Genomic DNA, 16,208 nt, shown 5'->3' with positions numbered 1-16,208 from the left:
CAAATAGAACTTAATCTTAGGCACATGACAAGGTGGTCACTGGTGACAGTCAACGTGGCTTCAGTAAGGGCAAATTGTGCCTGCCCATTTGGTGGCCTTCTACAGTAGGGTTACAGTGCTGGTGGGTGATGGAAGAATGATATCCTCTACCTGGACTTGTGCAAGGCCTTCCCCTGGAAGCTGCTTCCTCTCACTTTGCTGCAGGCTATGCAAGAAATCCTCAGCATGGGGAAATCCAAACCCAGCTCAGTGCAGGGAGCAGCTGCCAAATCCAACTGAGAAGGACCTAGCACTGCCTGGAGGATGGCAGCCGTGGGAGAGGGGAAATGGAGAGGTGGTAGGGGCTCACAGCTGGGGATTCAAATGGGCAGGACAAGGGCTAAAGGCTTTAACCTGCAGGAGGCGTAAGATTAGATATAAGGAAGGAGTTCTTTACAAACACTGCCACAGACTGTCTAGAGGCAATAGTCAATAGATAAAAAGATCTGAATCAGCTCTTTGGATCACCTGAATACCAGCAAAGGTATTTTTTTTCTTTGCAAATTTTCCTTTATACCTCTTTTTCTTTCCCACCAAATATGCACCAAATAATCAAAAAGCATTCCTTTTCCTCCCTGGAAGCACAAAATCTCAAATGTGGAAGAGATAAATAATTGCCAGTATAACCAAAATACCTAAGACTTGAAAGGGATTTGCCAGTTTACAAAAAGCCGTACATATTTTTTTCCAAAACCAAACATTCATTGCATTCCTAATTCTGAAGTATATGTTTTGCCATTTTCTGTGTGGAACAACATTTCAAGCTAGAAAAAAAATTTTGATAGTTTTCACTGTAACAGAATTATCAATCCTACCATCATAACCAGACTAACTCCTTGCCAGTCTTACTAAAACTGTTTCCTCATTTGAGATTAACAAAATCAAATGTATGCATTAGGTAAAAATGAAAAGAATTCCGAAGAAAGGAAGAAAGCAAACTTCTAGGAACACCAGCATAACTTACTGAAAATCTTTCACAGTTTTGGTTCGAATTGGAAGGGAAGGTTCAGGAGGAAATGGTGCTTTCAGTTCTTGGGGCAACATATCTATAGACATGCGCTGCTTTTGCCGTACATCGAGGCAAAGAGGTGGTAGGTCTTTTCCTTAAAAGAAAGGTAAAGAAGAGTAAATACAATGCATCTAACACAAATAAATTGATACTAGGAAAAAAAGGAAACTCTAAGTGTTTGATTCTAATTCTTTAGAACAGTATTTTTCTTACCATATGCACATGCAGACATGATGGAAAAATTGGCTAACTACTAAAAATAGCAGTGTCGCCCATTATTGTATTTCTAATATAGAGTGTAAATATCTAATATACAAACTGCAATACTGGTGCTCCTTACAGTGGAGAAAAATCTCACGCACAACCATACTGAAAGTCCAACTATCATACAAGGGCAAGACGTCCATTTTTCTACACTGTGATACAGAATTTTAGCTAGAGATGACTATGGATCATCTACAGCTTCCATAAAGAATCTCTCCAAAACACTAAATGGGAAAGGCAATTTTTTTTTCTTATAGAGAATTAGTCGTGAAACAGAAGCATCTTTGAACACTTCTCAATAAATTTGGCTGCCTATTCCAGTACAACTGGCAATGCTTTGCCAAGGTCTTTCTATTCTACTACTTCCTTTCTACTTGATCTGAGAACATTTGATCAGATTAGCATGGCAAGGCTTGGCAACAGTGCAGCTACTGTGAGAGGGGAGATGAGGCTGCATCTGTGTCCAACAGCTCCAAAGCTGAGCCCAGCAGTGACACTGGTTCCACCCCATGACAATATATTTAGGAAAGGGTAAAAAAAACCTGCACAGCAGCTGAGAGAGAAAAGGGATTAAAAAAAAAAAAAGGAAGGAAGGAAAAAAAAGAAAGAAACTACCCTACAGATACCCACATGAGTGGAAAAAATTGAGAAGGAAGAGGTGCTCCAGGGTCTGGAGCAGAGATTCTCCTGCAGCCAGTGGAGAGCCTATGACTGATCAGGCTGCTGGCAGAGAAAGCTGAGAACAAGGGAACGTGTGGTAAGCACAGAAGGGGAAGGTGTTTTGAGTTTTGTTTCTGTTTTCTTTAACTGGCAATAAATTAATAGCCTCAAGTCTATTCTGCCTATGACAATATTTGGAAAGTGTACTCCCAGTCTTTATCTCAACCCATGAGCTCTTTCATCTTATTTTCTCCGCGTCCTGTTGAGGAGGGGAAGCCATAGAGCAGCTTGGTGGGTGTATGGCAGTCAGCCAATGTAAGCCCACCCAAGACATGAAAAAATATTTCCACTGCATTTCCAATACTCATTTTGACAGTGTCTTCACAAGCATCCTCACTCTTACAGTCTGATTTATGCTGCTCATTTTAAAAAGTATTTACATGAATTGTGACATATGTTTCAGATAAAAGACACTACATAAAATAACAGTGTCCTCAAAAGTCATACATATTTAATGAAAACGCTCTATGAATTGTCTAAGACCCCTCTATGCCTTTTTGAAGATTTGTTTTTCTTTAATTAACTAAACATCAAAGTAGTATCACTACACTGCTGCCTACTCCATTTATCACAGCAGGGAAAAACAGATGCTAAAAAAGTGCCAGGAATCCAAAAGCAGATTTTTTTTCACTCATGCTCATGACAGAGACACTGTCACTGTGACTTAACTCAGACACCATTCATGAGATAGCAGATCAGAACTGCCCTCAATCCCCTGAGGATGGCATTGATTACTGATATGGAACCTAGTCCATTCTCAAAGCTGGAATTTTAACTATTTTAGGATAAGAGTAGTAATTGAAAAAAATAAAGCAGACACACAGATAATAAATTAATCCAAGCTAAGGTGCCAAACAATCATTCTGCTATTGAACATCATTCTCGGAAAGCAGAATGGACTGACTTTAAATAATCTAAGAATTTGTCTTATTTCTATACTCTGAGAATAACAAGCTTTTTGATTTAACTCTCATTCTGTCTTCTCAATTTTAAATGGATTAAACATTCAGTTATAACCAGCTGAATACACCAAAATGAGGAAAATATTCCTTTTACATCTGTAGAAGAGATCTGCTGGCAGACTCTGCTTCTTGATTCAATAAATTGAGGCTGTAGGTGCTAAGCTGGTAACTTGCACCCTGTCAGCAATGCAATTTTCTTTGAAATATATGCAATTTAATTTACATATACTGAAATTTATTTTTTAATAGTATCTTTAACACATATGGTCAACTTCAGTATGTTTTGTCATCATTCAAGTTTATTTGTACATAGATTTATTTGCTCTTCTGCCAGTAAAGAATACTAATTAAGACCTGTCACTTGAGTTTCATTGAGTAGAAATGAGAAACTGTATTGAGTCGATAAACAGCAATAACACAATATAACAAGACAAGAATAGCCAGTAATTTCTGGCTTCTTGCCCAGTTACATTAAGTAAAAAGATTCAGCAATGCATGACTGCTTAAGGAACAATCAAAAACATTGGTGAAGAAAATCTCATTGATACAAAGCAGAATTGAGTAGTCCAGGGAAGTTCAGTATTCATTTACTGCAATTATTTTCATTGTGACCAACACAGCTGCTGGCCAGTGAAGATTTTCAAAGCAGATAAAGCAAACAAAACCTAGTTATTGTATTTGTAACATTAGAAAATAACTAAAACAATCTATTTAGTATATAAATTTTATACCAGACCATTGTTACATTAGAAGACTCTATATGTGGCAGCTATGTGCACACAAACATCCCCCTGCTTTTCATGCTGTATTTACCAGCATTAGCTTTTCCACACCTTTGTTTTCAATGAAATTAATATTCTTTGAACTTGAGCCTGAAGCATTACCAGTATATGCACCTATATATATATAGCTACATGTGCATACATGTTCAGAGACAGCACATGTATAAAGTGAAAAAAAATCAAACACCAAAATATGAACCAAGCATTATTCCTGAATGCCAGATTAGCAAAAGCAGCATTTTAATAGACAAATTTGTTTAAGTTATTAATTTATTCGCAGAATACACATACTGCCTCAAAATATTTGGAATTCACCTTTGACTGTTATTAAAAATACCTTGGTTTTATATAGGCAGGTTACTCTGATGCTGAAACTACTACAGCATCTGCTTAATTTTACACACTGAGCTCTGTTTCAAGAATATATCCTTGATTACAATAAATATTGCCAAGCATTAGAGTGGTGAAAATAAACAACTAAGTACTCATGAGGCAGTAATTACAACTGGGACAGCACTATTTGCAGCAGAATTGAGAGCACTTCAAGTGAGTGGTGATTAGAGTTTTTCATTCTTGCCAAGCACTAAAAGAAAGGAAAGGGAGAGGGGTCAGGGGAGAAGATGATTTTTGGTATGTTATGCCACAGTGAGAGAATTCTTTACTGGCCATCTCCAGCCACTGGGGTTTCCTTTGTTTAGTACAAAGCAATTTGAACTAAGCAAAAAAATCCTGCCTGAGGTATGATTCAAACTTTTTGAACCATACCTTTCAGTGATTGCCCTTTTTGTAGAAGTTTTTCCTTTGAGGAAAGCACCTCTCTAGCCCATAACAAAAACTGCTTGGAAAAAAAAAATCTTACACTGACTTTTAGTTTTGCAGTATAGCGGTATAGTACAGTATAGCTGCCTAGTATAGGATAGCTAATAGGACTAATAAAATATTGTTTTAGTAAGAATCTAATGCTGCAAGTTATAAACCACCATTTTCCTGCGCAACTTTGAAACTGACAACACTTGTCAACAGTTTTGTTTCAAAGTTACACTACTGAGATCTCTCACTGCAGTCTCTTTCTTGCCTCAAATTCACTATAAGTACTATAAAGACATAGTGAACCACGGCAGAATAAGCCTGAAGAGGACTTGCTCAGAGACAAGATCAATACAAACCTGAAAAATGTTTGTACAGTCTTCTACAAAAAGTCCCAAATTACTAAAATTCCTAGCCCAAAAGCCTAATAAAAATTCCAGGTCTATCCACAACATCATCTCATCTAGGCTTCATGATTATAGCCTACCATACTGAATACAGAGGTACACTTTCTTTTCATCAAGTATTGTTACCTCATCATAGCACAACCTTCCTTCTCACTTATAAAGTTCTTCAGAACTTACCAATTGTTGCCTGTGCATTTCATTTTTTCTCCATCTTCACTGAAAAACATCTCTCAGCAACTGTCTCATTTAAAAGCCTTATACTTGTCTCATTCCCACCATCCTTCAGATGGCAATAAAATAATTTTCTCCAAACTTCTGACAATTTCTAGAGACAGTTGCTTGATTGCAGCTAGACAAAGAATATCTGCAGATAATCTGCAAAATCAGTACCTTTCTTTAAAACTTCAGATGGTTATTTCATCCTCCAGGTCTATTTGTTTTTCTTTATCCAACTTGTCTCTATGACACAACCTCTGCTGAGGACGGGCTATCATATATATCACTGTCTGTACAACATACAACACAGAATAATTTAATGAAGTCTAGATTTTTAGATTCTCTGGCACTACCACAATACAAATACTGGCAGAAAATGGAGCACCTTCTAAACTTGGTAACTAAGTAACACAGGTCTTTTTTTCTCTTACCATTTTTGATGTTGGGTATAACAAGTTGCGTAGGGGAATTTCTGTTTCCGATGCCTTCTTTCTTTTGGTTGATAGTTGTGATGAAATTACTGAAAGTGGAAAACTGATTTTTGGCTCCATCCTCCAACCCCTGTAATTAAGATGACAGTAAGCTCTAAAGGGCTAATACATTACTGCTAGAGTAATCTTCCTAGTGAGGTATTACACAGAATTCTTAAATATCTTTTATCTTGAAATCAGACTGGTAATAACTGAATAAGACATAAATAATGATTCTGCAAGTTTGTGAGGTACCATAAAGTTCCTTTCCATTACATTAAAAAACCCCAAGTATTAATTTTCAGGATACAAAGATATCCTTGGATTACTTCGAAGAAAACACAATACAATTAGGATTATGTCAATGGTATTCTAACTTTCTGCATCCTAATGCCTACTTTTATACTTCCCACTATATCCAGCTCAGATTAAACAGAAGAAAGTGTCACATATGCCTTTTTCCAAATAGCCCTAATATATGCAAGTAGTTTAGACAAATTTCCCAAGACTTGAAATGTGGGGCCAAAAATTCTAACCTGCTGAAAAAAATTCACTACTAGCTACCTGGGCAAAACTCCCTAATGATTCAAAATGGTCAGCATCTGCTGCCACTGAAGAAAGGCTGGCCAACAAATCTTGGCTAACAAAGTGCTAAAAGACTCTCTGCTTGAGCACCTGCACATGCTGTCACCAAGGAGCCTGCGCAAGTCTCTGCTAAGTGTTGAGAGCTGTGTTTTAACAGCAAACATAAGTGAAATCACATATCAGACTTTCAAAGGATTGTGCCAATTAGTCTGTTTGGCTAATCAGCACTGGGTGTTACTAGATATAGTTACAGTTATAAATTACATAAATAATAAATACTTACAATATTACAGTATTAAGTTTACAGAATTTGCAGAATTTGCAAAGCATAGGTGAGGTTAAGAGGCTTGCCCAAGATGACATAAGTCTCATGATTAATATTTTCAAGTCATCAACTGATATCAGGAGAAGACATATTGACTAAAAAAATATATACACACTTCCTGCACATCACGATTTTCAACCTCGCAGTAACCTAAAGACTCATTTTCCTGATATCTGGTATCTGTACTCTCAGTTAGAAAAATGTTTCCAGACAAATCAAAACTTTAATTCTGTAAATAAGAATACATGCTCTACAATAATTAGTCTAATATCCTATCAAAATTTTTGAAACAGTACATCTCCCTTTCCCCTTAACAGAAACACATTTGGACTAAGACATGCAGTTGGAGTTCTAAGAAAAGCATTTCCATCACAACATCCTGAAAAACCACCAGAATGGTAATAAGACAGTCTATAAACCTACCACACCACAGTGTACATAAGCTGGTATGCTGCCAGGAATTTTAAATAACCGTGGCACATACAGCTATTTTTCTATGGCTCGTAACTCCCTAAATTGTAAATTTGAACAGTTACCAGACTTCTGGCTTTTAAAATATCAGATTTCAATTTCTAAAATTGGTATTCTTATCAAATTTCAATTTCTAGTTTCAAATTCCTTATAGGCAACAAACATTCCAAAATAAAATGTAATTACCAGTGTAATTTTCAGATTGACATTTCTTTGTAGTCTATAACCTTTGAAATATCATTAAGATGATTCTTAAAAATCACTTGGCATGTGACTGCAGAAAAACAGACCCTGGACAAACATTAGTGACTGAAAAATAAACAAATCCAGATCTGAGGCTAATCTGCTCTGTCACAAAATGTGTGGTCCAGGCAGAAAAGCTCTGAAGCACAGACTAGTCTAATTATGATTAATAGGGAATAGACAGCAGAGATAATTGAACAAAGAAGTTTTCGTTAAATAAATTATTGTGACAGCCTTTTTGACTGACTTAGCTTTCTAGGTTCTACTTCAGCCATGTCACTGAAATACTATAGGTGAACAGTTTTTTGAAAACTTTCTCCTTACTGCCACCTCCCTCAATAGTGATCATAAAGAACAAAAGCTGCATGCTGTCTTTAACTCCATCATCCTGTTTCAAGCACAGTTACAACAATATTAGACAAACATGGACAAAAGCTCTATTGCGAGGCCCTAGAGGGAAACTTTATGCTCATTAATGAGAAATTCTGACAACCCCTAAGGGTGTAATCTAAGCCAAGTGCAGAGCACCATGTCATACTTAAAAATTTTGTAGGAGGTCACTGAGCTTTTAGAGCCTATGACTTGACAAGCACACTGCCATCAGAAAACTGAACATCCACCATTCCCTTCCCACCCAACAAAAGGAATGAATATGCTTAGAGGGAGTTAGTGGATCAAAGTAATCTTCAGTCCTGTTTTAAGATCATATTAATAACCTACAACTCTGCTGGCTTCTTAGTGGAAGTTTTCCAAAGCATTAAGTCCTCCATAAGACTGGAGAGGTACTAGCATTACACTCTGTAAAACTGTGTTTTTCATCATTGAAGTTCAATGAAATAGTGAAAACAAGTCAAAATGTTTGCAAGAAGGACATACAGACTTCTTTCTTGGAAGAGACAAAAGATCATCTAGAAGAGTTTCTTGAAAATCCGGTGTTAGCCCTAATCATTATGTATATGGCAAGCAAAGACTAGTGAGGAGGAAAAGAGCTTTCCTGTGCAAGAAGACATGAAGGACACTCAGATTTCCAATAGGCATCTGGCAGTGCAACAGGCTGCACAAGAAGCAGGATTTTCCCTTCCATTTTTAGCTTGAAAAGTGTAACTTTGGACTGTTTTTCCTTTACAGAAGTCCCTATTTATTACGGAGCAAATTATTTAGTTTTCCACAGTTTCTTCCTAAAATCTGAATGCTGACACCCAAACTATCACCCCTCTTTGGTGATAGTCTATGACATCTCTCCACAAAACTCTTTCTCTCCCCCGTAACATGCTATAGAACCCCAAATTAGGCTCTCGGTAAATTCAAACCCCGCCCTGCACTTGACACACAACCACACCCAGTCAGGTCTGAGCTCCTCTGCAGCAGGTCCGCTTGTACAGCTTCTGCCTGTCGGTGACACTTCAGAAGTACATAACAGATGTCCAGCTACAAAGAAGTTCTCCTGGTTCTTTTAGTTGGAATTCTACATGGCCATCCAGGGCCACACATTTTTCATTAGCTCAGCTATGCCTGATACATTTTAGGCCACTTTAGATACTTGTATCTTTAGTCTAAGGGCTGGCATTTGCCGTTCAAAGTCTGAGATGGATATATTCAAAGGTAAAAATAACTCCTGGGCACTCGTCCATTAGAGACTTCTCCCACCAAATCGGTATTTGAATCACGAGAATAAAAATGTTTTTGCACATTCTGACAGATTTACAAAGCTGAAAGTCTTTCAGAAGGTTGGAACGTTTAGGCAAAACACAAAATTGGCAGAATTGCTCCAAGGAGTTTGCAGTTTGCATACAATTACTTAGTTTAACATCACAATTATTTCCTGGCAGTCGTAAATATTATATGCACAATCTTTTAAATTCAAATTATGAATTTAAATAAATGATAATTTAGATGATAATTCTAATAAGTTCAGAACTGCTGAACTAAAATCTCCTGAGTGTATTACTACAAGATTACTAACATTTCTGTTGTTGGACTGAAGTAACTTACCACAAGTTCTAATGTTAAGCTACGTAAGACATCCAACTCATGCCAGGAAAATTTTACGTTCTGTAATATTGTACGGTCAGCATAAAGAAAAGCACAACTCTGGTATAATTAAAAAACCTGAAAAAAGATTTCTTAAATGAAGTTTTCTAGCAAATATCCTTTCCGCATTTTTTTCTGTGCATTAAATCATTCATCATTACATCAAAATGTTCTGTGAGCTTTGCTTCAACACAAGAAGCCGGAAAAGATTTTTAAAGAAAAAGTTAAAAATACAGAAGTATTTCCCAGCTACCTCTCTTGCCATTAAGTGCATTAGAGCTGAAACCCTCCACCCCCGAGAACCGTTAATGAACATTCACAATGCTGCAAACCCTCAGTCATGACTAACCCGACAGAGCAGACCGTTGTAAAATGTTAACTATAAGTAGATGGAGAATTTATAGCTTCATTATGTCATTGCTTACAGATGCACTTGTTATTTTTAAGAAACTTGAATGAAAGCCTCTCAGCGGAAAGGAACATGAAAGAAAATGAAGACGATGCTTTCCCCTTCCCTTTCTCCTCCCCAATAAAGCGGCAAACACAGCAAATGAAAACGGAGCGACACGGGCGGGCCCGCGGGCGGCTGCCCGGGCGCCGACGGGACCTACCCCGGCAGCCGCGGTGGACGCCGACGGGATGGGCGACAATTTCTCTCCTTCTTTTTCTTTTTCTTTTTCTTTTTCTTTTTCTTTTTCCTTTTCCTTCTCCCCTTCTTCCTCTTCTTCCTCCTCCTCGCCGCCCTCCTCGGCTGACGGGGCCGCGGCGCTGCCCTGGCTCAGCTCCGCGCCCGGCGGATGCCCCTCGCCGGGGCCGGGGGGCAGCTCTGCGGCAGCCGGGGGGCTCTGCAGCGACATGGTCCCGCTCCCGGCCGCCTCTCTGCTCGCGGCAGCCTCTCAGTGCCGTCGGCACCCGCGACCCCGCGCTTCCTCTTCTCCTCCCTTCGAGGAGCCCCCGCGGGCAACCTCAGCTCCGCCGCTTCGCTCGGCCGCCGCGGCACTGCAGCAGCCGTGCTGCTCCCGGGCGCCCAGACACCCCCGCACGGCGGGGCGGAGCGCAGCGCAGCGCAGCCCGGCCGCCCCCGCCGCGGCCCCGGCGAGCAGGGGGAGCGCGGGACGCGGCGCAGCGGAGGCGCCGCCGGAGCCGCTGCCCGGGAGCGCCCTCGGCCGCCGCGCCACCTACAGTCCGCGGGCAGCGGGAGGGGCCGCCGCCGCCGCCATGCTGCTCATGGGCGGCTCGTGGAAACGCGCCTGGCGGCCGGGGGGAGCGGAGGACACGGCGCAGGAACCGGCGCGGGGCTGCGGCTGGCCCCGCGCAGCCGCCCTGGCAAGGGGTGCCGCGATCCGGGAGTGGCCACGAGGAAATAGACGAGTAATAAGCAAATATAATCAAGAATAAACATACATAAAAATATATATTACAAATGAAAAAATGTATAAATATCTCTAAATATACAGCTAGCTGCGTGAAGGGCCCTCGGGGCGGATAGCGGTAGGCACGACCGCGCCTCCGTCACGCCCGGTGGTTCCAGGTGCTGCTCCGCCGGCACAGGCCGTGCTGACAGTGGCTCCCCTCACACCGCGGTGAGGCCGTGCTGGCAGTGGCTCCCCTCACACCGCTCTGGAGCCGTGCTGACAGTGGCTCCCCTCACACCGCGGTGAGGCCGTGCTGACAGTGGCTCCCCTCACACCGCGGTGAGGCCGTGCTGGCAGTGGCTCCGCTCACACCGCTCTGGAGCCGTGCTGGCAGTGGCTCCCCTCACACCGCGGTGAGGCCGTGCTGGCAGTGGCTCCCCTCACACCGCTCTGGAGCCGTGCTGGCAGTGGCTCCCCTCACACCGCTCTGGAGCCGTGCTGGCAGTGGCTCCCCTCACACCGCTCTGGAGCCGTGCTGGCAGTGGCTCCCCTCACACCGCGCTGTCGCCCCATGACACATTCCTCGCCGCTTCGGGTCACACTCCAACGAGAAAATACAGAAATCGTCGAATCATTAAAGTTGAAAAAGCCCTTTGAGATGATCAAGTCCAACCTTTGACCAAATAAGACCGTGCCCACCATACCGTATTGTGGACTGTGAAGGACTGCACTGTGTCATGAGGAATGAAGTGTAATGAATGTGTGGTCCTGTCTGATGGCAAAGCCAGAGCGGTGCCAGGGGTGTGCAGTGTGGCTCCTGGCCCTCCGTTTGGGCAGGTCTCGGGCAGCCTGAGGCAGAACCTGCCTGAGGCAGAATCTGCTGTCAGAGGCTCAGTGCAGCTTCCTGGCTGTGCTGGAGCTTTGCTGTAAGCATGTGAAGAAATACCATCTTCAGAAGAGGTGCTGTGTTGACCTGGTTGCAATACAACATCTAGACCAGATGTAACACTGGCTGTGAAGTACTGATATGCCACTTGGCCCGGTATGTGCAGCTGCAGGAGCCCTGCTGCGTGAGAGGGGGACAATGCTGTGTACCCATCAACCTACATCCAGTTTAAGCTCTTCAAACCACTTAAAGTTTCCTTCAGACCCCTCTAATTTTTTGTCTGAAGAAGAGTTTTTCTCCCAGCTTCAGGAACAGAGTGTGAATAGCATTACAGACGATGTGAAACACAACAAATATTCAAAATCGTTTTTCAGGTGGAGGAAAACCATGTGATGGTTTTTCTGAGCATTGGCACTACACAAGTAGCTCCTGCAGGAAGTGTGGGAAAGATTTCTGTAAGAGTCATAAAAGCAACAGCACAATAAGTACTGCAGTGTTAATCTAACACATTGAGAAAGGCTTTTCCTTTCTGAAGGAACTGGCAGATCTGGAGGTTTTTTAGGTTTCATTAAGAAATGGCTTTGTCTCCTTACCAAGTTAAATATAAGATCTGTTTTTCCAAGAAGTTCACCCTCCTCGCTGTGCTTACTTCCCGGTGGCTTTCAGCAGTTTGCATGAATAAGCGGCCTGTTGCACTTAAACAAAGCCCCCCAAACACTCACTCATCTTTTTCCTTTCCATGCCAAGAAATAACATAATGATAGTAATTTCAACAGCTTCAGTACAAGCAGCTTTACACCTAGTGGTAAGTATTATTTCCCTGGCTAGAAATAATTGGCGCAACTGTTTTGTGGAGCTGTGCCAGCTTGAAACATGGAAGGATTTACTCCCTTGAGCCAGCAAAGAGAGATGAAATAAAGAAAAATTAAATGTAGAAAGACAAGTATAGAAACAAATAAATTTTTTTTCAGTTCCATTGAGCTATAAAGGCCTGATTTTTGACAGTGTCAAAAACACTGAAATAGTTTTCTACCAAGATTATCTCACAAAAAAGCTAATGCAACATCAAAGACATCAACTTCTATTGTCCATGCTTTCCTGTGCTATTTGAAGCTGAAATGCTCTATTGAACTAAACTAATTCAGGTGAATATTTTCACTCATGACAATTATGAAAATAGGCACAAAAAATTTCTTCCTATTTTTGTAAGAGAGCAAAATTACCATATATAGAACAAGAAAACACATTTTCTTACTTCTAACTAATGTAGTATATATCTGGTGCCCAGGCTTTGAAACTAAAATTATTTCAATATCATTCATAGACTCACAAGGCAATCAAATATATAACCACAGCTAGGAAAGACATGTCTAAATTGGGTTTCAGTTTTCTGGCATGGATGGATGCTAGCTGGGAGCAGCAGTGCTGCATGTAATGAAGTGATGCATGTAGACCCTGCAGTAATTTGTTGCCAAAGTGATGAACTGGGGTAGTGGGCAATGGAGCAGTCACAAAACAGGGTAAAGACATTCTAGCAGTAAGATTTGTGGGCTATGCCACATACACAATTTTCAAAACTAAATGTAAGTATTCAACTGCCATTCTACAGACTTAATGAATTTGTTGGCCAGATGGCCTGGGAACCTTTACAAAGGGCCAAAAACACTCAATGCCTGCATTTCGAAGGACACTTTCCTTGATTTTACATCTCTTGTAGCTGCTTAAAAATCTTAAATCACATGGTGCCAGCTACTTCACAGAATTTTTTGGTGAAAGGGGCAAAGGTAAAGTTAAACTGAAAACTGTTGCTCATGCCCAAGTACACGTTGCCTGGGTCTGTAGTTCTTGCTGTTCCCGGAGGAGTTTGCAGTCTCACTCGACCCCATGCTGGCACACCATGCTGCTGGCTCAGATAAACCATGCACACTGCAGTATCACCCCTGAATAACTGTGGGGGTCATAGGCAGGATGTGACCCTGAACAGATTTTCTTGTACTTATGGAAGAACAGTCCTGCCTTAGCAGGATGTTGACCCTTTCAACTGGAATAAGGCCTTCTTTACACCTCGTTTTAAAATGCTTCACAAATATATCTCTTCTAGCCGAAGAGTTTGAGTTGTCAGGAAGGGGGAAAAGTCACTGGCACATCTCTGTGCAATGACGTGGCCAGGCACAGACTGCTGCTAGGAATGACAGATGGAACCAAACCAAATGCTAACATTTGGTCACAAATGATTACTAAATGCTTACAAGTAATAGATACACTCACAGAGACTGGCATTTGGGAGTGACACACAAATGTAAAAACTAAAAAGGGCTAAATTCCCTGCCGAGTATTGTCATGACAAATACTGATTGGATGTCACATTTTTCTCTGCAGTCAGAAGTCAAATTCAGCTCTACCCAAAATCACCCCTGGTTTAATTCAGTAACATTAGGGGATAGGTTTGGGCTGTTATGGGATTTTCCCTGATCCTCAAGTGGTTTACTACTGTTGGCAATCAAATGGTGTCAAACATCTCTGGTGCTAACTGGTATTTCAGGAATTGAAATTACACCTGTCCTTCAGAAAAGATAGGCTGAATTTTCCCATTCAGCTGCTGAATGGGAAAATTCATGTGTGCCCATCACACATCTGTACTGTGTCTCTCTTATGGAGTAGTACTGTTTCCTTCTCTTTATACCTTTTGAAGAACTCATACACTTCCAGGTAAAAATAATTAAGCACACATTTAAGAGATGTGTGCTTTGTGAGATGGACCCTGAGTGGGCACAAATGGAAGCACAGGATGGCTGAAACATCAAAAGAGGAAGCAAAGGGTGGAGACAGCCCATTTCCTCTCTATGGGAGTAGGAGAAAAGAAATGGTTGGGAGTTTTCCAACACAACAGGTTTTCAGCAAAACATTCTGTTTCAACAGAAAGATCTGATGCATTGAAATGGAAATGTTTTACAAAGAAGCATCTTTCTCAGTAACCTTTTAGCAGAACTCAGGCAAGATGCTACTGAAATCCACCTGTTACTCTGCCAACTCAGTTGGAGAACTCACCACACTTGCCATGTGAATCACAAAAATTAGAGACACTGTAGCTTCTGGACTCCCTGGCCCTCTAACTCCTGAGCTGTGGTACCCTCCTGTGCCACCTGCCCACATCATACTTTAGGGAAGATGGAAGTTCACATTTGCTCACAAGTCATTATTATTCTCAGACTGCACAACCTCAGACCTTGTAGGGGATGACCCCAGTCTTGTCCAACCTCCCCTTTTTGCAGCCACTTGTTTCCCTCGAAGTTGAACTAAGGTATAAATTTGAAGAATTCTGTCCAAAAGAGTCCAAATTATTGTGAATCCATCTACTATTGCTAACAAGCTAGTCCATTTATATTTGTTATTCTTGCTGAAAGCTTGAAAATATGTCAACCTTGAACTTGGCTTACTGTTTTAGTCTCTGTATCGTATGCCTTCATTTGCAAATGAAACCCTCAAACCCTCCTAAGCTAATCCATGTTATTTCCCTTATGACTAACATTAGATGAATCTATTGCTCTTGCTTACCCTTTGGATATCCTCCAGTACTTGAAAACTCTCATTTAAAAAATAAAATCATAAACATTTATAAAAAAATGTTAATTATCTGAAGCATTTACATGCAAGTTGGGTTGTCTTGGCAGACAATTATATCTTTCTCTTTGGCAAATGTTTTATTGAAGGTACACCATCAATGGGATGCATCCAGCTTGGACATTCCTAGCACAGAGAAGGAAGAAGTAATCAGAGGTTTTGTCATATTGGCACCATTACATTTTCACTTTGGGTTCCTTGTCATCACTGGTACAGTGTAACAGCTGTTCCAGCTAAATGAAAAAAGCTTATGGGCTCTGGTGCCTAAGCTATAGATTATCTCCTAGGTTAGTGACTAACTCATTTTTGTCCGCCTGAATAAGGTGAATATTATATTACCTCTTGCTATGGAATAGGACCTTTGGGTCTTTTAGAAATGCAATGGCTTTTTCAGAGCCATTTCTTTATCTGTGATAATGCAGTTTATGCAAACATTGGAAGAAAGATATGGCAAGAGAAAAACACACCAAGTGAAGAGCATTCACTTAGTGACCTTTCAGCTTTACTAAGGTTTCCATTTCTTCTCACTAGAAAGCTGGTGTTGGTTATTCAATCTAAATTTCATTTAATTTCACTTGAACAGAATGTAGCAGTAGCATGGTATTCCCCAAGGTATAGCAAGGGACAGACATTAAGGCTGGGAGAAAGCTCACTACTTTTGTCACATCTGATCCGGAATTAATTTTTAAATGAGACAGGGGCAGATACTAGGCACAGAATTTTATCCGATTTCTATTCAAACTGGAAATAAGAAAAAATATGTCACGCTAAAGAAGGTTCAAATGAGGTAGAAGTAATAATGTTTAATTCAGAAAGTAGCTCCTTAATTCAAAAAGTACCTTTTCCATGTGACCGATAAAATTGTAAACCACTGTGAGAATTAGCATTTGTTTAGCATGTTTTTGCAAGTCTCCGCTTACTTAGTGGTTAACAAATTAATCTGATTTCTTTAAAAGGCAGCGTTCTTGAACTGAAGTGAGAGAGAGAGCTACAATTTAAATAATTTCAATATGCC

At 40.8% G+C, this 16,208-nt stretch overlaps 1 protein-coding gene across 3 annotated transcripts in view; it reads right to left on the bottom strand.

Moving 5' to 3' along the window:
* Positions 1-10,722, bottom strand: part of HECTD2 (HECT domain E3 ubiquitin protein ligase 2) — a 34,389-nt gene extending 23,667 nt beyond the window's left edge. For all 3 annotated transcript variants that reach the window (XM_058841606.1, XM_058841607.1, XM_058841608.1), the window contains exons 1-3: positions 9,943-10,722; positions 5,638-5,767; positions 1,004-1,142 (exon numbers count right to left, since the gene is read on the bottom strand). In XM_058841606.1, coding sequence (XP_058697589.1) covers positions 1,004-1,142; positions 5,638-5,767; positions 9,943-10,188 — 515 coding nt within the window. In that variant the 5' untranslated portion in view covers positions 10,189-10,722. The remainder of the gene's footprint in view (positions 1-1,003; positions 1,143-5,637; positions 5,768-9,942) is intronic.
* Between the last annotated feature and the right edge of the window lie 5,486 nt (positions 10,723-16,208).

Source organism: Poecile atricapillus, chromosome 6 (assembly GCF_030490865.1).
Source record: "Poecile atricapillus isolate bPoeAtr1 chromosome 6, bPoeAtr1.hap1, whole genome shotgun sequence".
NCBI classification, from domain to species: Eukaryota; Metazoa; Chordata; class Aves; order Passeriformes; family Paridae; genus Poecile; species Poecile atricapillus.
Note: the sequence above shows the minus strand (reverse complement) of the source record. Positions and strands in the feature narration are given on the sequence as shown.